Source organism: Rhinolophus sinicus, linkage group LG02 (assembly GCF_036562045.2).
Source record: "Rhinolophus sinicus isolate RSC01 linkage group LG02, ASM3656204v1, whole genome shotgun sequence".
Classification (NCBI taxonomy): domain Eukaryota; kingdom Metazoa; phylum Chordata; class Mammalia; order Chiroptera; family Rhinolophidae; genus Rhinolophus; species Rhinolophus sinicus.
Genome location: NC_133752.1, coordinates 158,134,966 through 158,159,719, shown reverse-complemented (window position 1 = coordinate 158,159,719; position 24,754 = coordinate 158,134,966). Strand labels below are relative to the sequence as shown.

The 24,754-nt window shown below is 34.8% G+C and overlaps 1 protein-coding gene and 1 pseudogene across 4 annotated transcripts in view; both read right to left on the bottom strand.

Annotated features, from left to right (window-relative positions):
• The window catches only part of CPNE8 (copine 8), a 180,472-nt gene that overhangs the window by 137,422 nt on the left and 18,296 nt on the right, over positions 1–24,754 (bottom strand). For all 4 annotated transcript variants that reach the window (XM_074325838.1, XM_019736511.2, XM_074325839.1 and 1 more), the window contains 3 exons: positions 18,601–18,641; positions 14,299–14,345; positions 1,492–1,595 (listed from right to left, as the gene is read on the bottom strand). In XM_074325838.1, coding sequence (XP_074181939.1) covers positions 1,492–1,595; positions 14,299–14,345; positions 18,601–18,641 — 192 coding nt within the window. The remainder of the gene's footprint in view (positions 1–1,491; positions 1,596–14,298; positions 14,346–18,600; positions 18,642–24,754) is intronic.
• On the bottom strand, positions 22,878–23,772 carry LOC109449587 (small ribosomal subunit protein uS2; annotated as a pseudogene).

Genomic DNA, 24,754 nt, shown 5'->3' with positions numbered 1-24,754 from the left:
TTAATCTATGAAAAAGGAGGCAAGAATATACAATGGGATAAAGATAGTCTATTCAATAAATGGTGTTGAAAAAACTGGACAGATACATACAAAAAAAATATGTTAGATCATATACAAAAATAAACTCAAAATTGATTAAAGACTTAAGTACAAAAATGGAAACAAAATTCCTAGAAGAAAGCATAGGCAGTAACCTCTCAAACATGCTCTTAGTAAATTTTCTTGGATATATCTCCTCAGGCAAGAGAAACAAAAGAAAAAATAAGCAAATGGGACTATATCAAACTAAAACATTTCTGTACAGCAAAGGAAACCATTAACAAAATGAAAAGACAAACTCCCAATTGGGAGAAAGTATTTGCCAATGGTACTTCTGATAAGAGGTTACTATCCAAAATTTATAAAGAACTCATAAAACCTAACACAAAAAAAAACCCACAAATAATCCAGTAAAAATGGGCAAAAGACCTAGGTAGGCATTTCTCCAAAGAGAACATACAGATGGTCAACAGACACATTAAAAGATGCTCAATGCACTATTCGTCAGGGAAATACAAATTAAAACCACAATGAGATATCACCTCACATCTGTCAGAATGGCCATCATCAATAAATCAACAAACAACAAGTATTGAAGAGGATATAGAGAAAAGGGAACTGTCGTGCACTGTTGGTGGGATTGCAAATTGGTGCAGCCACTACGGAAAACAATATGGAGATTCCTCAAAACATTAAAAATAGAACTACTATATGATCCAGCAAATCCACTTCTGGAATTTATCCAAAGAAACCCAAAACACTAATTTGAAAAGATATATGCACCCTTATGTTCACTGCAGCACTATTCACAATAGCCAAAATATGGAAGCAACCCAAGTGCCCATCAATAGATGACTGGATAAAGAAGATGGGGTACACATTCACAATGGAATATTACTCTGCCATAAAAAGAATGAAATATTACCATTTGCGACTAATGGATGGACCAAGAGCGTATTATGCTCAATGAAATAAGTCAGACTGAGAAAAACAAACACCGTATGATCTTACTTTTATATGTGGAATCAAAAGAACAATATAAACAAACAAAACAGAAACAGACTCATAGATACAGAGAACAAACTGATGATTGCCAAATAGGGCAGGGGGTGGGGGACTGGGTGAAAAAGGTGAAGAGAGGAAGAAACACAATTGTTAGTTACAAAACAGCCATGGAGATATAAAGTACAGCATAGGGAATACAGTCGATAATATTGCAATAACTATGTATAGTGCCAGGTGGATACTAGACTTATCGTGGGGATCACTTCGTAAGTTATACAAATGTCTAACCATTATGCTGTACACCTGAAACCAATACAAAACAATATTGAAAAAATAAAAATAGAAAACTATGTGCAAACACCTTTCAAAAATAAAAATAAAAGGGACTTTGCGAAGATTAAAAAAATGAAATAAAAAAATCAAAATGCAATTTTCGGTAGTACTTACAAGTCAAAACGCAGATTCTCTCTTTCTTCAAAAAAGTAGTCCAGGATAAATTTTCTTACAAAATCTGGATTTAATGTATTATCAATTACTTCAGTCCTTCCAAACTGTTGAGAAAGAGTGAGAGAAAGGTTAAAAGCAAGGCTTGCATGGTTAGTTATTACAGTATAGTACTTAGTATTAATGAACATAGTTCCTTGAAAACATAAGCAATAAATATCCAAGTAACTTGATAAAATAAAGCCCTTCAAAAAAGTTTTTAGAGATCTAATCATTCCCTCTTACTTACTCAGGGAAATCAGGAAATGAGTGCTGAGTTCATTCAAATAACTAGAAAAGCAGCTTCTGAAAATTAATATAACAAGCTGTAACACTTTCTCCTTTCTTCTCTGACTTGAAAGCCAAATCCTTTTCATAGACAAACTATATATAACCAGGTAACTAATTCAACATTTCCAAAATACTGAAGATTTACTTTGAACAATAATAACAATTGCAGCCACCATTTATTGAGTACTTACATGTTTCAAAGCACTGTTCACACATTACTTTAAATCTTTACCACAACCTTGAAAGATAGGTATTATTTATTCCACTTTATAGATGAGAAAATTGAGGCAGAGGGTCCCAATCCAAGTAACTTAGGCTACAAAATCTGTATTCTATCTAGGACTCTCTATTTCAGCACAGAACATATTATTAGGCTTTGGAATGATTGAACAATGAGCCTATCCATGATTTCCAATTTTAAAGGAATGAGAACAACAGCATGTACCTAATAACCACAGGCTGGCAGTGTCCACATGCCCCAAAAGAGCAATGCACAGGTCAAGGAATACAAGTCTGAAACAGAGAGAGCCTGGGCCCTCCCAGGCTTTCTACTGCCTGGAGGTAAAATGGTTTCCAAACCAGAGCAGAGAACATCAAACTGGCAAAAGCCAATACTCTTAAAGAGAAACTCAGTCAATATTCATATTCCCCAGCCCCCAAATCCTTTTGTGTGGATTTTAACCAAAACTCACACTCAGAGGGGAAAAGATAGAGCGAAATTCCCCAGGTTAAACACCACTGAATTGCAGGCCAGCAATTCCCAAGGGCCTATGAGCCATTAAAACACCCACAAGCTTATTCCTTGGAGAACACTGGCTTGTCCACAAATGTGGGTGGCTTTGTATCTCTGCTATCTCAAATGAAGATTAATATGCAGCCATTAAAATTTTAGCTAACCATCTATGAATTATGACACCTATTATAATATGCCTTCTGACACATAGCCCCGAAATGGCTTTTGACAATATCACCAGTAACCTTCATGTTGCTAAAGCCAGTGGTCTCTTTCTGGCTCTCCTCACACAAGACTGTTCAGCAGCATTTGACACAGCTGTCCACTCCTTTCTTTCCGGAGCTGTCTTCTCTGGCTTTTTGACAGCACACTCCCCTGTTTTTCCCCTCTTCTTCGATTCTCAGGCATGCCATCTCTCATTGTCAGAGCACAGTTCTGGGCCCTCTTCATCTGTCTATCTTTACTCTTCTATTATTTTACCTGCTCCTTTGGCTTTCAATCCCATCTACATGCTGATAACTTCCAAATGTGTATCATCAGCCCAGACTCACCTGAGTATAGACTTAAGCATATAACTGTCTTCTTGACTTAGACATTTGGTTGTCTTACAGGCCCCTTAGAATTATACAAACTTTAACTACTTATTTTACACACAACCACCACCCCAATTCTGGTCCTTACCCAGTTCACCCCTTGTCAATAAATGATACCACCATCCACTTGATTCCTTAGGCAACAAATGGGAGTCATCGTCCTCAACTCCTTTTGAATTCAACAACTCCTACTCATTATCAACACACAAATTGTTAATTCCAACTCCAAAACACATCACACAGCTCTTGACTTCTCTGCATTGTTCCTATCTTCCTATCATCAGCTTAATTGAAGCTTTTCATCTTCCTCATGGACCCACCTCAAAAACCTCCTAACTCACATCTCTGCTTATCTTTGTCCCCTCTCCAATTCATCCTTCATACTCATATAACAGCCAGATGAATCTTTTGAAAAATGTAAGTACGGTCATGCAATTTCGCCATTCTAAAAGTCTTTAATAGTTTCCCATAGTACTTGGAATAAAATCTCTTTTCTTTGGTCTATGGGACCTAGTCCTATCTACTGCTTGAACTTCATCATGGGCCAGCATTCCCTCTTTCTCTTTGTCCCAGCCAGCTGACCTTCCTTTAGATTCCTTTGCACCCCAAACTCCTCCCATCTTGTAGCCTTTGCACCTGCTGTTTCTTCTTCCTACAATGCTCTTAATCCCACTCTTGTGTGACTGACTTTTTTTCATTCTTTAAGCCTCTGCTCAAATGTCAGTATTCTGGCTTTATATAACACCCAACTCTAAAGTTGGTCCCCACCCCCAAAATTATTCACCTTTACCTGTTTTTTTCTTCATAATACTTATATATTGGAATTATACTTTTATTTATTTGCTTGTTTTATATTTCCCTCCTTAGACAATTAAGCTCCATGAAGGTATAAGACATACATATCTGTTTGATTTACACCTGTACAAAATTAAACAAATGGTTAACTAATGGAGATCTGTAATATATTGTCCAAGGAAAATATATCAAGGATAATGTATAGTGTAATATCAATTTTGATTAAAATAGAAGTTTATATACATACACATAAAAATAGAAGAAGATATACCGGAATGTAGAAATTATCTTCTACTATTTTTTTATTATGTATTTTAGTCTTTCCTAATTTCTTGCAATAAGTATATTTTACTTATAAAATCAGAAACATAAAACTTTTAAGCACTGCTCCTGTTAATGTATTCTATAATGAAAAGTGAAAATTGGCACTAATAAGAGATCCACAGATACTGATGACTAGTTCAGCTCATGGGAAATATGTCAGTTCTTTCCCAGAGGCTGGAATATATTAGCTATCAACCAAGTGATTAATCTTTTTGACTTCAAATAAAATTTGTCTTAGCTAATGCCTTATATTACTAAATAAAACTTTTGTAATTCCTTGGAAAATGTACAGTTGCATATAATGCTATGTAGATCAAAGGGGCTTAAAATTTTGAGGAAAGACAATTACTAATATTTATGATGGTATACACCCAGAAACAACTACATCTGAAAGAATTGTAACTTGTAGCCTAAAAAATCTTTTTCTGAATATCAACAATGGTGGATTGTCAGAAGTACCTACAAACCTGATGACAATAATCTCTAGCACAATGAATATACCCAAATATGTGGACAGTCAAGCACTTTTTCGTAATTATACAGTATTAAATTTTATCATCTCATAATTTTAAAAAATGTTAGAAAAAATGTTCTTTTGCTCACCAAGTGTAAAAGTTTTCAGTCATTTGAAAAAAGTATATAAACTTAATTTTGTTAGAACATAAAACCTTGTTTTCTTGTAAAACTTTAAGCAAAAAATAAAAAACAATTCACAATCAAGTCTTTAAAAGTTTCCCTTTGTTTTATGCTTGAGCTAATTGGATAAATATGTACTTTTCCAATTTAGGAACAAATCTTGCAGAAAATGATAGATGGAAACACTCCTAATTTCTAAATCAACTAATTGTTAAACTGCTTCAGAGGAGCAATACTGGAAAAAATATTTATCTATTTATGGCACCTAGCAGATGAACTCTATTTTGAGAAAATTTTCAGAAATGCTTAACATATTGTGATAGCCCAGAACAACCCCCAATATCATATTCATTCTTCAACTGAATTCAAAGTGATGAAGGAAAAAGGTCATCTGGACTAGCGCACATCTTTAATTCAGTTATTCTATTAGAATTACAGCTTACAAGTGATAATGTACAGAGGATAGTCTCCAGAGATTAGATGAGAAAAATAGATTAACTGAATAGTGCAGACAGCATATTAAGATAAATTTAATAAAAACAACCTCAGTTTAGAACTAAACATATTTAACATGCATAAAACGATACCAAGCAGAAACCCAAAATTGAAGATTTACATTTTATATAATTCTTCTTGGGAGTTAAACACTGGGATTACCAGAGAATCCATGGACTTTTTTCTCTAAGGGAAAGAGATATAGTTCTGTCATGTAACTCATTATCCAAGACATTTGTTTTAACAAATCAGTGGTCTGAAATTCATTTATTTATAAGAAAACAAGCAGGAAATCTGAAGGCTTTATTTAGATCTTACATTATTATAGATCAGTGAGATGTATAATACAACCAGTGACAAAGAAAAGAAAAGAGAAAATTCAGATTCAGTTATAGATGCAGATATATATGTACACACACACACAGAGGGAGAGAGGAAGAGAAGTAAACTGATTTCCTTCTAATATTCTTGGTTAAGTCAGAATGTTTCACATAAGAGACTTTGGCTTTTTAGGATCTTCTATTTTTAGAAATGAACCTAAATTATTAACCATAAAAAAAAGGACACCTTGATCATGTCTCTTTGTCACACATGAAATATAGAAAGGACTAAACTCCATCAATTTTTAAAATTAGCTAATAGCATTTTAAAACTTTAGTTAAAACATTTTAATATTAAATTATACTCCAAAAATAACAATATATTAAGGAACTGCTTTTACCACGTCTTTGCTTGCTATTAATTCTGTGATTAGTAACATGTTTTACCATCTGAAGAGGGAAAAAAAAAATGGACTCAGTTTATCTGGGAGGTTCTTACTGGGGGTTATGGGTTAATTTTATTATATATCTGTTGTTCATTTATATGAGACAAAATATTTTTAAATGAATTGGGCAGATTATTTTAATCATTTTAATTTAAATTAGATTCCCAATTATTTTAAGTAAGACTATTTTATTTAGATGGTTATCTAAATTAAATTGAAAATAAACTTTAAAAATGTATTCCTGGTGTTTTTGAATATTTAAAAGCAATTCTACATACAAATGCACAATAAATGTTGTTGACTGATGTTAATTAAAAAGTAGGCAATCATATATTTCAAATACTCAAAATTGACTTTTAGTCAAATTCTTAGAAATCCTTCAAATTAATAATTCCTAGATTTTTAAGAATTATTAAATTATATTACTGCTTTTCTTAAGATTTGAAATATATTTTCTCCCCTTCCTGATATTATTGTATAAGATAAACCTGTAAGGCACAGTTTCAGCAATGAGATTGTTAAATTCTCAGTACTTATTTTTACGAGTTTTATTCAGTTTAAATTTTTGCTGAGATTTTTAAAGGAAAATAGAAACATTGCAAAGCTAAATCTGAGAATTACTTTCATTCAAAAGTGGTCACAACAATCTTTTAGTTCTGTCAATGGCAAATTGGGTCGTTTCAGATCAACTCTTCCCCTGAAAACTAGAAAAGTTGAACAAAATATTAAAATAATCTCTTTGCAGGCACCAGAGGGCAAATAAAAAGCTTTAAGTTGTGGAAACAAAAACCTGGAGGAAAAACAAGCCAGAAGAGGAGCCCTGTAGGGTCCTGAATTTAAAAGGGAGAAGCCAAGCTGAGCAGAGATTTCCAGTGTCATCAAACTGGAGAAGAAAATGGATTTTTTAAAAACTCACAAAGAGGGTATATGCCCGTACAGTCTATATTTCTTTCCACTTGTCAATATGTTTGAATTTTTAAAAGGGGGGAGGGGCTTAAAAATAAGGTAACAAAGGCTGTGGGTTGAGACCCCCAAAAGCTGTATCAAGGAGTAAGGATGAATTAATCAGAAAAACATTTCTCAGGTGGAATGAAGTTCAGCTTAGAGTTAGTCAAATCTTTAACTGAATTAAGGTGAATTCTTCCTAACTTCGCTGTCTACCCAAAAGCAAAAGCAAATCCATTTTGGAGAAATATAAAATCATTCAAAGCCTCAAGGTATCACTAATTTTCCTATTCAATATTCAGCAATTATTAGCAGACATTAGGACTTCTGCCTCCAGCTCTAATGGAGTCACTTGTAACACACCAACATTCTTGTTGAGAACCACAAAAGGTAGATAAAATACAAAATTTATTGTTTGGGATTATTGCAGGATGCAAAGGCAGCCAAGAGGTGATGGGCCCAATGCTAGAGAGAGAGAAGTCTTAATTAGTGTAACCCAATTTTAGCTTGGAACAACCAGTGACAAAGAAAAGAGAAAATTCAGATTACGATGGACAGAGAAGCAAAGCCAGGAAATTTCAGCACATTGACAAAGCTAAGAGACTTTAACTTAGCCTTATAAACTATGGGCAACTTATAGTAAGCCACAGCTTCTAATTATCTATAGCCAGGAATATTTGAAAACTATTTTATGTCCTTTTCTAAATAGAAAACGCTCAAGGACAATCTGCAGTCTTTTTTCCAAAACTAGTATGGCTGACATTGGGAATCTAAATAAGTATATAGAGTATTTTCCTTAGGAACACACAATATATTTTCACTAAAACAGTAATGCCTTAAGACTGACTATACATTCCATAAAATATATTGGTTTTATGAAGTTCTTACAACCACATGCTATACTACTGTTCTTATAAGAGAACATCAAAAGTTTTCTGTTACAATCTCTTCAATCAGTCAAAGTGGAGAAGTCACGATACCTATAGTGAGAATCCTTCAAATATCTACTAGAGGAATACAACCTCTACAAAGTGAATGCTCAGCAGTATATCGTAATTAAAATATTTTTTAAAAAAGAAAACCAAACCAAACCAAAATATTCAGTTGTTCTGCAACATGAATCCAATAGTGAAGACAGTGTTGGTAACCATGCAGGACCCTCAATAGTTTAGCAACAGTGCTGTGTAAAGACAGCTTCCTCTTTCCTCTACCAGTAACTTTAGGTGTTTCACTCTAAGATTTCTATCGTACAAAAATGAGAGAATAAAATGACTATCCCCTAAGCTTTAAGAGGTAAATAGCATGTTTTTAAGAGATGCTATAATTCAAATTTCAAAATTATGTCATTAAAGTTATGGTAAAGAGCAGGGAGAACAAGATTTGGGCTCTCAGAGCTAATTAGCATATCACATAAATGTTCTCACATGAAACATGTGACCTTTGTACCAAATGATCTAACAGGATTCTTCCAACTCATAAATTCTGAAACCATGATAAGTGTGTGTGTAATTGAGGATATCCTCAAGTGTATCTTTTCAACAAGTAGTAATTGAGCACCTACTAAGAATAAAGCCCTATCCTAAATGCTCTAGTGCAGGAGCTTGACCTTTAAGGAGCACTGAGTTAAAAAGTGAAGTTAAGACAAAAGAAAATAAGTTCACAAAAAAGTCCCTGATGTTTGTTGAATGATCAAGTAAAAGATGACGAGGACCATAAGAAAGATACAGAAGTTTGGGAATTTCAAAGGTGCAAGGAGAAAATGCTAGTTGTGAAACTTAGAAAAGACTACTAGGTAAAGTAGCATTTAAACTGAAGTATGAAGAATTTTCTCATCTTTTCTGTTTATGTGTGTATGTGTGTTTTATATATTATGCATATATTATTTAGAATGGCGATGAATAAATGTTAAAGTAGGTCAGTGTCAATGGGATGGCGCAGAAGAAGAGACAAAGTCAAACTGTACTAATCAGCATTTGGCAGTAGATTTGTCTCCATACTACAACCACTGTGGGTTATAAACAACTCCAGCTGGCTTGCTTTCATCACATGCTAACTGAGAGAATTGGGAACCAGCTCTATAATTTTAAATGTTTAAAAGTAATTCACAGGGCCAGCCCAGTGGCTCAGGCGGTTGGAGCTCCATGTTCGTAACGCTGAAGGCTGCTGGTTCGATTCCCACATGGGCCAGTGGGCTCTCAACCACAAGGTTACTGGTCAGACTCCTCGACTCCTGCAAGGGACAGTGGACTCCACTCCCTGCAACTAAGATTGAACAGGGCACCTTGAGCTAAGCTGCCACTGAGCTCCTGGATGGCTCAGTTGGTTGGAGCACAGGCTCTCAACCACAAGGTTGCCAGTTCGACTCCCACAGGGATGGTGGGCTGTGCCCCTTGCAACTAACAACAGCAACTGGATCTGGAGGTGAACTGCGCCCTCCACAACTAAGACTGAAAGGACAACAACTTGACCTGGCAAAAATCCTAGAAGTACACACTGTTCCCCTATAAAGTCCTGTTCCCCTTCCTCAATAAAATCTTTAAAAAAAAAAAAAGTAATTCACAAAATAGATTACCAATGGATAACTAAAACTTAAAGAAGTTAACTGCAACATTTTCAGAACCTCTCAAAGTCAAGCACAGATCCTTAGGGATGTTATTTTGCTATTGCCACTCACCATTAAGAGGTTTTTATATTTTCATAATCCATGGCACTTAAAGTATCATTTCTAGCTCCGAAATTGTTATGCACTAAAATATAATTTTAGTTTTAAAAGATCCATTACTTTGAAAACTTTTGGTAATTCACAATCATTATAAAGAATTTATTGAACATATGTAGGTAATTTTAATAGTGTCAGATACAATTTTTTAAATTTCAGATTTTAACTACAGAAGACATTTAAATTAAGTTTTCTATCACTTTATTTGGAACATTTGTTTCAATATATTTAAGCTTTTATTATTTTATTCTTCCTTACTATCTATCTGAAAGTAATTCATCTCAGAACACAAAATCATGTGGCTAGTTACTATGTACTTTTCCAGAATGTATTTAAATTCAAACACAACTACTGTATTGTTGACATAGTGCTGATACCTAAACAGTAACCTGATTGCACAGACACACTGAAGTTCCTGGTAAAACTCTCCAACTGTATTGCATGCTCCTTGAGGTAAAAATGCTATTTTAAAATTTTATTCACCACTGTAGCTACATGGAAAGTACCCAATAAATATAGGCCAAATGAATAAATGGATAGATATATTTAAAATTGATAAAGCATCTATAATATTATTTTATTTGTGTGATTCCAAATATCCTGAGAGTGATTCTTGAAGGGGTTCAGAACAGGCCTCCCCAAGATGTGCTACCTGGGCATGTGGATTACTTTGAGCTGAAGGCAACGGAGACACCATGGGCTCACAAAAAACTCTTATCTCTCCTTTAAAGAATTTAAATAAGGGGCCTTTCCCATAATAAGAGTTATCACCAGAAATAACTTCATATGACCTATCTATACTGCAGGGAAAACTTCTAATTATTGAACATGTATTCTTCTTATTGTGTTGCAATGACCTTCGTTTCCACTGACATGGGTACCTTACCTCATCCTTAGCTCAGAATGCCACATATACCTCATTTTTCCTTTCTGTCTCTGACCCCACTCATGTACTCTGGGCCTCTAACTCTCTCATGTATGTGGGGTTCCCATACATATGTATGTCATTAAATTTGATCATTTTCTCTTGTTAATCTGTCTCATATATATATTTGATTATTAGACCAACTGAAAGAATCTAGAAGGGCAGAAGGAAGTTTCTTCCTCCCTCAAATTATCATACTGGTTTTTGTCATTATCTTGTAAATTAATGTTCAATACTGAAAAGATACTTGAATGAACTGATAAAATGAGTAGAAAACTCTTTTAAAACTCTATACCACCATAAAATTGTGAGGAAATTAGAGCTAATCAAGTATGACTTCTTACCTGATGAATCAGTCTAACACAGGTTTGAATACAAGACAACCACTAGAGTCCCAGGATATAGTTCTAGAAAACCCATACTACACTGGGATCCTCTAAATGTTACAAAGGTCTTCCTCATAGTAGAACAAATAATGCCTCTTTGTCTCTCAATACTTTGGGTCAAAATTTTTCTTTCCCTTTTTATGTTTCAACATCAAGTAAGTATATCCCCATTTTTAAATGAAGATACTTTAAGAATCTGAGGACAATTATTATGATTATTCAGAGTCTTTGCATCTTTCAGGTTAAATATTCCTTCATTTACATGGTATAGTTCCATCCCTCTCTTCAAGATGGTAGCCCTCCTTAAATACATACTTGGGATTTCAATGGTCTCAAATGTAGAACTGAAAAGTAACACTCCAGATTTGTTCCCACCAGAGCAAAATACAATAATATTCGATTGAATCACATGAAATATCCAACACTCCACCATTTCTGACCTACAGAAATGACAATTTCATGTAGCTCAACATAATAGCATTATCTTTTTTGATGTAAGCACTGTACATCCATCAATGAATCCTCAGATTACATTAGCTTTTTAGCAGCTGTGAAACACCACAGCTGCATATTAGGTTTGAGGCCAAGTAAATCCCGTATGTCATTTTCCCATCAACTACTGCACTTACACAATGAATTTTACAGAATTTTACCGAATTTACTTACCTGCTACTTATGAGTTTGGTTATGCTTATAAGATTTTTGATCTCTTAGAGTCCCAGTGTGTCCTTAATCCTATAATGCTTACTGTGTGCCAGACACTGTTATCAGTGGTTCATATTTAATCCTCACGACAACTACATGAGCTAGAATCATTACCATCATTCCCCATATTACAGAGGGGGAAACAGAGACACTGAGAGGTCAAGTGCACTCCCTTAACCACTACATCATACTAACTCTGAAAACAAGGAAACTGTCTTTATCAAATGGTTTTTGGGAATTTAATAATATATATAGTGTATTTCATTTTGCCACCCCTTTCATTTATCCAGCAAGTTCAATTAGCTACTAAATGCAATGGATTTTAGCTACAAAATGCTTGTCTCTTGTATCTGGCATTTCCTTTCTATACTTCTATATCATTCTCTAGTTCATAACACCTTTAATTCTTTTGAAATTCTGTCTGTTGCAATTGCCTTTTAACTGGTATCTCCTCAGATTCATCCAACTGCTTCTATCTACTCTATGTGATTCTGGGTCCTATTTCTCATTACTTTCTCAAGTTTTATATCACCTTTGACTATTTTATGTCACCTTTGACCTCTTACTAATACTTTCTAGTCCTTCCAAGAGAAAAAATAAACATGTTAAATATTGTTTTCTTTTTTTATTATTTTAAAATTATGCCATTTTCCCTAAATAGTTGGCCTCCCGCTCTTATTTGTCAGAGTCAAGCTTAAGAAAATAATTATAAAGCCCCAAAGATCAATTTTTAGAATTTATTTCCATTAATAACACCAGAATGTAAAAATTGGGATTAGATAAGGATTCTGTAAAGGAAGTCTAATAGCAGGGGCTCTGGAGGCAGATGACCGGGGTTGAAATCTCTGCTCTGTTTTTAATAATGGGTAACTTTGGTCAAGTCACTTAAGGTTTCTGTGCTTCAGTTTCCTCATTTAAAAACATCTACCTGTTAAGGTTGTTGTGCAAACAAAATTAGTCAATATATATAAAGGGCTCAGAACATTAGTTAGTCATTATTATTACAAAAGATCTTATAAATTAAGTAAGAAATTTATATCTCATCACTTAGGCAATAGGAAAGTCTCGTCAAGGGGGAATTACATTGGTTCAGATGCCTGCTCCTATACCTCATGGATTCTCAGCTCAGTTCCTTTATTGGTCCCTCAGATAATGTTATTTTCTGAACCATCCTGATAAATGCTCAGCGCTGTCTAGCCTGACCTATGCTCAGTTAGTAGTTCCAATGGATTGTCCCAGGCCTTTGAAAGGGAACTGCAGAGTGAATGACAAAAGGAAAACATATCTTTTAGGAAAATAATCAAAGGAATAATTAGAGAAACAAGACTCATCAGACGACAAAAGATAACATGGGTTTGAATAAAAAGGTAGCTCATCTGAGATTTTTTTGTGTGTGAAAGAGAATTCATAATACTGGATAATTGATTCAATAGGGAAGGTGTGGGAAAGAGAGTCAGGGATGGCTGCAAAAACTGCATTTTGATGTCGGTAATGTTATTAGCTATATTTGGAGCAAAGAAGAAGTAGGCATGGTGAATTTATATTTGGTTATGTAGAGTTTGACATAAATATCGAGTAAACATATGGAAATGTGCAGACAGAATTAGATAAGAGAAACTGGTGCTCAGTATCCCATGTACCCATATGAGTAGGGACAATTTTGAATTGGTTTATTCTCTCAGTTTTGAGAATAAATTGCAATGATCTATTCTTAACCATCTATCTCACGATCAAGACACATTGGTAAAATGGCTGGCTGCATAGCAGTCTGTGGCAACAAATAGCACAAATCTCACTGGGGAAATCTCGCCGGAAACTGTAACCTCATTAAAACAATGCACTAACTTCTTGAGGTAACCAACATCTACAAGCAAGCACATGGAAATACCTTTTATTTTAATATGCTTTATTCCCCTCCAGCATGCATCCTTACATTTGCACATAGATATACTCTATAAAATAAATTAACTAATAACTCTGTCTCCTTGCTTTTGTTTCACTAAACAAGGTATATTTGTATTAGGAAACTGAGTTTCTTCTTTATTTTCAAATAATAAATTACTAACTGGCAAAAAGCAGGTGATAGCTGATATCACACACCACACTCATAAAATCTGTTAATATGATATTTTATAAAATCAGCAGCTGACCTCTAAAAGTGAGACTAAGTCCACAGACTTCAATTACATAAGGATTGCAACACATTAAATTTACTTTTGACTGAGGAAAACACAAGTTTCAAGGCTAGAATATTCCACAGGAAGGTCATAAATCAGCCAAACATTCAGAATTATTAAAAATAAAACACAAAGGTTACTTTCATAAAATGAAGAAGAAATTCAATCTTTGGGTTTTAAAGACTTAAAACAACTAAAAACAGGAAAGTAGCATCTTGATCAAATTGTAACTTATACCGTATCTTCCAGCACAGTGATTTAAAAAAAAAATTAATCCTTACCTCTCTCCATTCTTTATTTCCAACTCCTTGTACATATAAGACACAAACTATAAAAGATGAAAATATATATGTCATTGATAAGCATCAGATATAAACGTGTATAATTTGTTTTTCAACTGTCCAAAACCAACATCAAAATTAGTTCCTAATCCCTAGCCTTACACTTGCAAGAAAATTGCTAGTAAATTATTAAAGGATTGAAATATTTTGTAAATAAAAAATAAACAATATCAGATCTTTAGAACTTAATATATAGATCTTGGCACATAAAAAAATAACAATGATTTACTAATGTCTTACACATTATGCTAGAGATGTAGATAAATTTTTAATTTAAAGTTTAACAGTTTGAAATATTTCAGTAAGTTACTAGAAGCTTTTTTAAAATACCTATTGTGCTCAAAGCCATCATAGGAAGGACAATCTCTATACGTAATTTCTGTAACTCCAATCCTCAATACAGGCATATCTCATTTTATCGCACTTTGTAGATATTTCGGTTTTTTCAAATAGAAGGTAAATGGCAACTCTGTGTAGAGCAAGTCCATTTATCCAACAGCATTTGGTCACTTCATGTCTCTCTGTCACATTTTAGTAATTCTCTCAATATTTTTAATATTTTCATTATTATTATATTTGCTATAGTGATCTGTGATCAGTGATCTTTTACGATAGATATTATTATAATTGTTTGGGGGTGCCAACATAAGATGGCAAATTTAACTGATAAATGTTGTGTGTGTTCTGACTGCTCCACTGACTGGCCATTCCTGCATCTCTCACCCTCTCATCAGACCTGCCTATTCCCTGAGACACAGCAATATTGAAATTAGGCCAATTAATAACCTTATAATGCCCTCTAAGTATTCAAGTGAAAAGAAGAGTTGTCTGTCTCTCATTTTAAATCAAAAGCTAGAAATGATTAAGTTTAGTGAAGAAAGCATGTTGAAAGCCAAGACAGGCTGAAAGCTAAGTCTCTTGTGCCAGTTAGACAAGTGGTGAATGCAAAGGAAAAGTTCTTAAAGGAAATTAAAAGCACTATTCCAATAAATGCATGAATGATAAGAAAGTGAAACAGCCTTATTGCTGATACAGAGAAAGTCTTAGTGACCTGGATAGAAGATCAAACAAGCTACAACATTCGTTTAAGCCAAAGACTAGTCCAGAGCAAGGCCCTAATTCTCTACAATTCTCTGAAGGCTGAGAGAGGTAAAGAAGTTGTAGAAGGAAAGTGTGAAGCTAGAAGGGGTTGGTACCTGAGGTTTAAAGAAAGAAGCTGTCTCTGTAACATAAAAGTGCAAGGTGAAGCAGCAAGTGCTGATGTAGAAGCTGCAGCAAGTTATCCAGAGATCTAGCTAAGATAATTAATGAAGGTGGCTAAACAACAGATTTTCAATGCAGATGAAACGCACCTACCGTGTTTCCCCGAAAACAAGACCTAGCTGGACAATCAGCTCTAATGCATCTTTTGGAGCAAAAGTTAATTTAAGAACCGGTCTTATTTTACTATAAGACCAGTATAAAATAAGACCAGGCCATATATTAATTTTTGTTCCAAAAGACGCATTAGAGATGATTGTCCAGCTAGGTCTTATTTTCGGGGAAACAGGGTAATATTAGAAGATGCCACCTAGGATTTTCATAGTTAGAAAAAAGTCAATGCCTGGCTTCAAAGCTTAAAAGTACTGGTTGGGCCAGTCTGGTGGCTCAGGTGGTTGGAGCGCCGTGCTCCTAATGCCGAGGTCGCTTGTTCGATTCCCACATGGGCCAGTAAGCTGTGCACTCAACAGCTAAGATTGTGAACAACAGCTCTCCCCTGGAGCTGGGCTGCCGTGAGCAGCCCAGAAGCCATGAGCAGCCGGAGGTTGGCGTGAGCTGCCGCGGGCTGCTGTGTGCTGCCATAAACTATCGTGTGCTGCCGTGAGTGGCCAGCGGCCAGTATGAGGGTCTGGCTGCCGGTGAGAGCTGCTGTGAGCGGCTGACCAATGACCAGAGACCGGTTGCCTCAGTCGGGGGTGGGGGGGGAGCACAAGGCTCATAATACCAGCATGGACCAGGGAGCTGTGTCCTACACAACTAGACCGAGAAATAACGGCTTGAAACAGAGGGGGGCGGGAAGCGGAAGAAGGGGGTAAAAGAAAAGTACAGGCTGACTCTCTTGTTAGGGCTAACGTAGCTGGTGACTTCATTGCTCATTTACCATTCTAAATATTCTAGGGCCCTCAAGAATTATGCTAAATCTACTCTACCTGTGCTCTACAAATGTACAAAGCCTGGATGACAGCACACCATGTTTACAACATGGCTTACTGAATATTTTAAGCCCACCATTAAGACCAACTGCTCAGAAAAAATATTCCTTTCACAGTATTACTGCTCATTGACAATGCACCTGGTCGTCCAACAGCTCTAATGGAGATGCACAACAAGAGTAATGTTGCTTTCATGCCTACTAATACAAAAACAACTCTGCAGCTCATGGGTCAAGGAGAAATTTTGACTTTTGAGTCTTACTAAATTAATTAAGAACTACATTTCATAAGGCTTTAGCTGCCATACATTGTAATTCCTCTAATGAATCTGGGCAAAGTAAATTGAAAACCTTCAGGAAAGGATTCACCATTCTAGATGACATTAAGAACATTTGTGACTCATGGGATGAGGTCAAAATATCAACATTAACAAGAGTTTGGAAGAGTTTGGAATTCCAAACCTCATGGATGACTTTGAGAGGTTCAAGACTTCAGGAAATAACTGCAAATGTGGTGGAAATAGAAAGAGAACTAGAATTACAAGTGGAGTCTGAAGATGTGACTGAACTGCTGTAACCTCATGGTAAAACTTTAATGGATGAGGAGTTGCTTCCTAAGGATGAGCAAAGAAAAGTGATTTCTTGAGATGGAATCTACCTTAGTGAAGACACTGTGAAGACCAGTGAAATGACAACAAAGGATTTAGAACATTACATAAACTTAGTTGATAAAGCAACAGCAGGGTTTGAAAGGATTGACTCCAATTTTTAAAGAAGTTCTGCCATGGGTAAATGCTATCAAACTGCTGTAAATGCTATCAAACCCATGCTATAGGGAAATAGTTCAGGGAAGGAAGAGTCAATCAATGTGACAAACTTCGTTGTTGTCTTATTTTAAGAAATTGCCACAGCCACCCCAACCTTCAGCAACCGCCATCCTGATCAGTCCGCAGCCATCAACACTGTGGTAATACCGTCTACCAGCAAAAAGATTACTACTCACTGAAAGCTCAGATGACAGATAGCATTTGTTAGCAATAAAGTACTCTTTAATTAAGGTATGAATTTTTTAGACATAATGACATTCCACACTTAATGGACAATAGTATAGTGTAAACATAATTTTTGTATTCACTTGGAAACCAAAAAAATCTGTGTGATTCTCTTTATTGCAATATTTGCTTTATTGTGGTGGTCTGTAACAAAACCCACAATATCTCCAAAGCATAGCCATTGTAAACAGGTAAGAAATCTTGTCAACCACAAAGGGAACTTGCAAAAGGAAGATTAAGAGTTTAGGGTAAAGACTAGAGATTAAAAAAAAGTCTCACCCATTTGTCAAATGAGCCCTAGAAATTTTTATACCCACAAATGATAATGCTATTTCCCAATGACTACCTCAAGAATTCTAACTTCTGACATAATCCTTTCCCCTATAATTAAACTACATTTCTTCACATATTTGTAGAGATGGAGAGCTGCTGGATATCAATTTCTAAATATTACAAGATTTGTAAACACTAGATGATTTATACATTAATTCTCCTGTTTTCTAAGTCAAAGTTTGTTGTTTTTTTTTAATTTCACAAGTTATCTCTAATTTTCAAAATCTCTAATTAGAAATGAAAAAATTCAGCTCACACAAAAAGATGTTATATATTTTATTTGGTTGTATATGCCTTTATATAATGCTTTTATTTACAAAAAAAAAAAAAAAAGAGAGAGAAAATATTACTCAGTGACTAAATCATGGTCCATTATGATCGTCTTTCAAATATAATTTCTACCATATGGCCATAACATGAGGTTGTAATTTCAAAGCTGAACTGTGCTATATGGGGTCATCTGCATTTCTATCTTATTTTCAAATTGCTAAGCAACACCCTCTTTAGCCAAAGTATTTTTCAGAGAGATGAGTATGCAAAGGCTTGAGATCATTCCTCTTCTTGCTTTATAGGCTTTAAAACAAACTATGAGTTTCATACAATTTTTGCAAAATCAAGTAAGTAAAATAAGTACACTGTTTAAAAAGCAATTTAATAGACACTTACTTGGGTCAGATTTAGAAAAGGTGTCTCTGTCGAGAAGATTTCTGTTGAATAAAATAGAAAATGTTAGATGAATATAGGCCAAATTATTTATATAAATATATACTTACATAAATGTGTATATATTCAATATAGTGTGTGTACAGTGTATATATATATGTATATATATATGTGTGTATGTACATAAATACACACACACACACACACACACAGTGCCAAAACAATGTATAAACATTTTAAGAAAAGAAAACTGTATTAAAATTGTAATACTCAATATATACCGATAACAAAAGTTGAATACAAGTCACGTTTGACTTCTGCAATTACAAGAGGTGCTCAAAGAGGTTACCATCAGCATCCAGGCACTTCTGATTACAGCGAACTACTGCTTGAGCACCATTGACCAAAGTGTCCACTTGTATACATTCTTTTGGCACCCCCAATATATACATGATTAATTAAAACTTGCTAAAGATCTGCTTGTACTATTTAAAGAACATCACTGGAGTTTGGGAGGCCAAGGGGGCTTATTTGTTTAGCCTTCCACTGTAGGTAGCCAATAACAAGACTCTCTACATTCTGAGATCAAAATCTCTGACAGAATTAACTGCTTTAGGTTTCCTTTTATCCCTTCATTAAAGAGTACATAGATGCCCAAAATGTTTCCTGAACTGAACTGTGAGTTTTTACTACTGCAAAATAGTTTGGGATTCAGAGCACATGCTCACATTAATCCATACAATTAGAAGGCAACAGTGAAGCACCACCTATTGACATTTGGGTGACATCAAGCCTAATCAGTGTTATGCTGCTATTATGGTTTGGGAATTTAAGATGAACATATACATCTTCCTTGAAGATTCTTCTTAGTAGAGGAAAAGATTAAAAAGGCAGACAAGGCCTTTATTAGCACCTATTTAGTGTTTGTTTTTTGTGTGTTTTTTTTTACAGATATTTCCACATCTACAACAGAATAAAAATGGAAACTCAGAAAGTGTGAAATCTGGATTCTTCTGGTATTGGGGTACCCTGTTAACCTTTAATGATAGTAATGCAGTCCTTTACTTTATGCTCACAACAATAACCCTGAGTAATAACAAAAAATAAAAATACAAAAAGTTCACTATGCTCATTAATAAGACAGTCAATTACTAGAAAAATTTCTATCTAAAAGTAGTTTTTTTCCTAAAACGTGATCATTTGAAGCCGTATCCTTGTCTGAAAAACTTGGCTGTCTAGTATGAAAGTTCCAAAAGTTAAATCTGTGTTTGAAGTTTCCTGAAGTTAGTTCTACCTCATATTCATCCTCCGTTATTTGGTAATAATTTGTAACAGCTAAATTATATTACTATATTTAATACTGATAAGAAGCTCATGTTTAAGCTTTCCTATTTCTCCACCAGGACTATAACTCATGTGCATTCATCTGTTCCGTCCTTGGTATTTGAAAGGCCGTCTTTTTTTTATATCAATCTGAAATCCTTCCTTATCTCAGTCTCTCAAAAGTTACGGCTTCCATGGACTCACTGTACACTGAACAAGCACAGACCAAAAAATAAAAAATAAAAAAAAATGAGATTATGTCTTGAAATATTCCTAGAAAATAATAGACATATTTATATTTGGAATTAAGTCAGAGTCAAAGACCCTAGTCAGAAATCAAATTAAAATAATCCTTCTGTCCCCTATGCAGACACTGTGACTCCAGCAATGATTGGTAAACAGTAAATTAAAACATTTCTATTTGAGAAATTAATGTGATGTATGTTTACAAAAAGTACTTCTCCACTTACTCTTCTTTATGAAAAGAAATTTTCCAGCTCTTCCTGTGTCACCAGTTTTTGCTCATTAAGTGCCCCCCCAAAAAATGCAATTCAACTCCTTCTTTCAGAGTTCATAAAAATCCAGAGATATCAGTGGAAAATACTGTAATGTGGATGGGATTCAAAAACTATGTTACACACATATTTAAAAGAAAATCATCTAATTTCAGTGCTTTGTTTTTCTAAAAATACTATAATTTTTACCCACAAACATACAATAGATTTCTATCAACAATAAAGATAATTATTCTTAATCACAGATTTTACTGGTTACATTATTTCTTCCAGTCATTTTGATCCATAACACATAATAAGGTCAAAAACTAACAAAGAAACAAAAAAATCTTAGATCCTTTATATAATAAGAAATAAAACTCCATAAACTCTTCATAACAGCCCCTGAAATTTACAGTTGAACTTTCCCATTGTCTGATGATACATTTCATCTATACTTTGGTCATATGAATGTAATAGAATGGACTATCTCTGACTACATTTAATTCCCAAAGACTGCTTATTCAAACCTATGATTTTAAAGTTTGGAAAAGGCAAATATTCTTAAATGACGAATAGCCTGCCAAATACCAGGGATTATCAAAATACATCATCCAGTCTGGATTTATGGTAGGAATGCAAGATTTTCAACTTCCCAAATCCTATTAGAAACAAAGCACATTCACATTAAGTGAGATAGGTGTTATTACCGAGGCCGTTTTTATAAGAAATGAAACTAAGCTGAGGCTCAGAGATACTGAGTAAATGAGTAAGCGCACACAACCCGGTACAGAATAATCCAATGCAGCCAACTCCTTCTGAATCTGATTTCCCTGTTCTTCACAAAATGCCACACAATCTAGAGAAGTCCACAAGAAACAACTTGTTTTCCTGTGAATGTTGAAAATGTAGAAGTTCTCAAAATTATACCTACTCATTGAGCAACTGGAGTATAAAATAAAATAAATTCCAGTTCATGGACTAATATGAAAGAGAGACGCTGCCTACGGAATGAAGAGAAAGAAGGCCAAACATAACTGTACTTAAGAGGAAAATATTTTTGTTTTCCATGAGGTGCTTTAAAAAATAGTACATGCACACACACGCACATGCATCACATCAGCTTTCTTTTTCTTAACTTTTCAATTACAGTTGACATACAATATTGTAGTAGCTTCAGGTATACAAGATTGTGATTAGATATTTATAATGGGAAGGCTACTCCTTCCCTTCATGGGGGTCATCTGCTTGAGCTAGAATGACTATACCTTAATGTCTATAATTTTATACCATTGATGTCAAACTTCATCAGGTGAAAAGTCCTGAACGTGTCTTTGTATTCTGTAAATCTAGATGTAGCCAAACCAAGGAAGACAGCAAATTCCTGAAAATAAATTATGGAAAAATACAGCGTATGTTTTAGAAAATGTACCTGAAGAAATAATGTATTCAAAATTATGATCTGTGAATTGCCTGAGTTGTTCTAGTAACCACTCATCCTCAAATTTCAATTAAAAATGCTTGGATTATGGACTTAAATGAGCATAACTGAAACAGTATAACTAAAGCTAAGGTCAATCAAACTCTAATCTGCCTGAAGATACTGGATTAATGGAAGAAGTATATTTTGTATGAAACCTGAAATAGAAGTTGATAAGCAAGAATTTAGTAACGCCTTTCTAGGACCATCCAGGAGAAAGACTTCCCTGACTTACTCCTTCACTATTCAATCCTCATAAATGTTAGTGTTTAGGGCAGATGGATGCATCAAGTATTCCTCGCGATGACAGTTGTCAGTTAGCTCATCCGATAATCTTGCCTGCTCTGATTTTATGCTCAACAAGTCACCTTCTGATTTTAAGATACTTTCTTGTATAGTTATTAGCACAGAACTGTGTTTAGTGGCCAAACATGAATATTACAGTTTTATTGACCATAATAAATTTTATTCTCAATTGGCATTCCAAAACCTATACAGCCAGTTAGCCTCTGAAAATGACATCTCAGGTTTACCTTTCTCTACCTGGAAAATAGAAATTCTCCTTAAACTTCAGTGCAATTCTGCAAATATTTTTCAAGCAAATACTCTATGCCTAAGATCTAACTAAGCACAACCAAAGATACAATACATATTAAAGACATATTCCCTTATTTCAAGAAGCCTGAATTTTCCTAGGAAGACAAATTCACAGAAGTACCTAAATAGCAATATTGGATGGTATATAAAATAAGTATATTGTGGGGAGAAGGAGCAATAACCTAAAAACAAAGTCAAAGTTCTTCAGCTACAACTAAAAAAAAAAAAAAAGGACAATGGTTAGTTCTTAGCCCAACTATTTTTTTTTTTAACTTGGTAAACTTTTATTTTATTTTATTTTTTATTTTTTTATTTTATTTTTTTATTTTTATTAGTTTCAGGTGCACAAGATAAAGCAAAACTTAGACGTTTATCATTTATATCCCTCACACTGTATCCCAACTATTTTTGTTTTGTTTTAGTAACTGTTTATTTTCCATCAACTGTAAGACCACTCTGGTTGTTCCTTCCCACTCAGTGGTCTGAGCAGTGGGGGCTACAGACCAGTCTTCAGTGGCTGGCTGAGCACTCAAGTGTTCAGTAGGAAACTGCTGAATAGGCACAGAGGGCTCCCACACACCTTTAGACCGGTCTGTGACCTCAAGTTGAGCAGCAGTGAAACCATGAAATTCCTCCTTGGTCACAGCCTTTTCAGCAGTGGCCTACTCTTCCTTCATAATCTCTTCAGGATTTCTGTAGAGGTAGAGATCAGGTGCAACCTCCCGCAGGTGTTCATGGGACATGGTGTCACACATGCACAGAGCTTCTCGGGCTAGCATTCACATCAGATCCACTTGGTGAGCTCCCTTGTTGTATGGGATGGCAATGTCATAACACAGAGGACAGTCTGTGTTACACAGAGCAATGGTCCACGGGTTAACTTGAGACACCTCTGTGAGAGGCTGGTGGACAGCCCTGGGATTGGTGACCACCAGAAGTCCCGGCTCTCGGGAGGCTGCCTGGGTCTGGTTAGCGAAGGTCCCAGGAGTGAAGCAGCCAGCAATAGGAGTGGCTGCCGTGGCAGCAGCAAACTTCAGCACAACTCGCTGGCCAGCGACAGGATGACAGGACCCTGACAGCAGCCTGGTTTTCAATGGCAGAAGCTGCCAGCAGAAGCTTCTCCCAGGTTCTCTTCAGATTTATGATGTAGATGCCATCACTTTTCCTTTAGTAGATGTACATTTGGAAGTCGAAGTTGGTGCCACCTAGGTAGGTTTCTGCTGCAAGGAATTTGAGGACATTTTCCTGCTTCATTTGCAGAACATCAAGGTTTCCAGACATTGTGCTAGCTTCCCTTTAAATTACATGGGATCCGAGAACAATGACAAATGGGCCCCTCTCTGGGTAGTACAGAATAGCATATCCCAACTATTTTTTAAAATATACTAGAAAAAAAAGCAATTTATAGGTATGTCTATATATTAATAATTAAAATAACCTAAACAAATGTGTATCTTGAAATGGGTACCTTGTTTTGAAAAAGCTCAAGTATCTTTTTCTTATATTTATATATAATGAGGCTTTATTAGTTGAAAATTAAAACAAATTCTTATGTAAAATGAGCATAATAACACGATCTCTGTTAAGGAAAAAGGGATTTTTAAGTGAGTTAACAGAAAGTTGAAGGCCTGCTGCTCTTTTCTAGTCAGTAAATGCAATCACCTAATAAATATTGTTCTTTAATAGTGTAGTAAGTATTGAATTTAAAAAAAAAAAGCTTTAAAAGGGTAGCAAATATCATTACCCTAACACAGACATAACTTCGAAAAAAAAGATCTACTTTAGAAAATCTATTACGAATGTTAAAGTTAATAGTTTCAGAGTAAAGACAATCTTACTATTTGTGACCTTTTAAAATGCTAATTTAACAAAATGTACAATATAACTTGTTATAGGGCATGAGTCCCCAAACTGAAGGTATGAAGTGAGTTTCAAAACGCACTGTTACTTGTGCCTAACAAAGCTTAGACAACAAATAAAGGGGCTCTACTGCTGTACCTGAGTGGAATTGTTCTATTTAATTTTTAATAAGAACAAAAACATAGCTTGTAAATAGAGCTAAACAAAAAACTGTTCTATTTAATTTTCCGTAGGAATAAAAATATGGCCTATTGAGCTGAATAATGCTTTAACATTTTATAAACATTATCCAGCATAAATCTTCCAGATGTGGACAGAGAACCACATCTCTGTATCATATAATCTTCCCTGCAAATTGTTCTGTATTTATAATCAAAATGATTCTAGGTTTAACAAAAATATA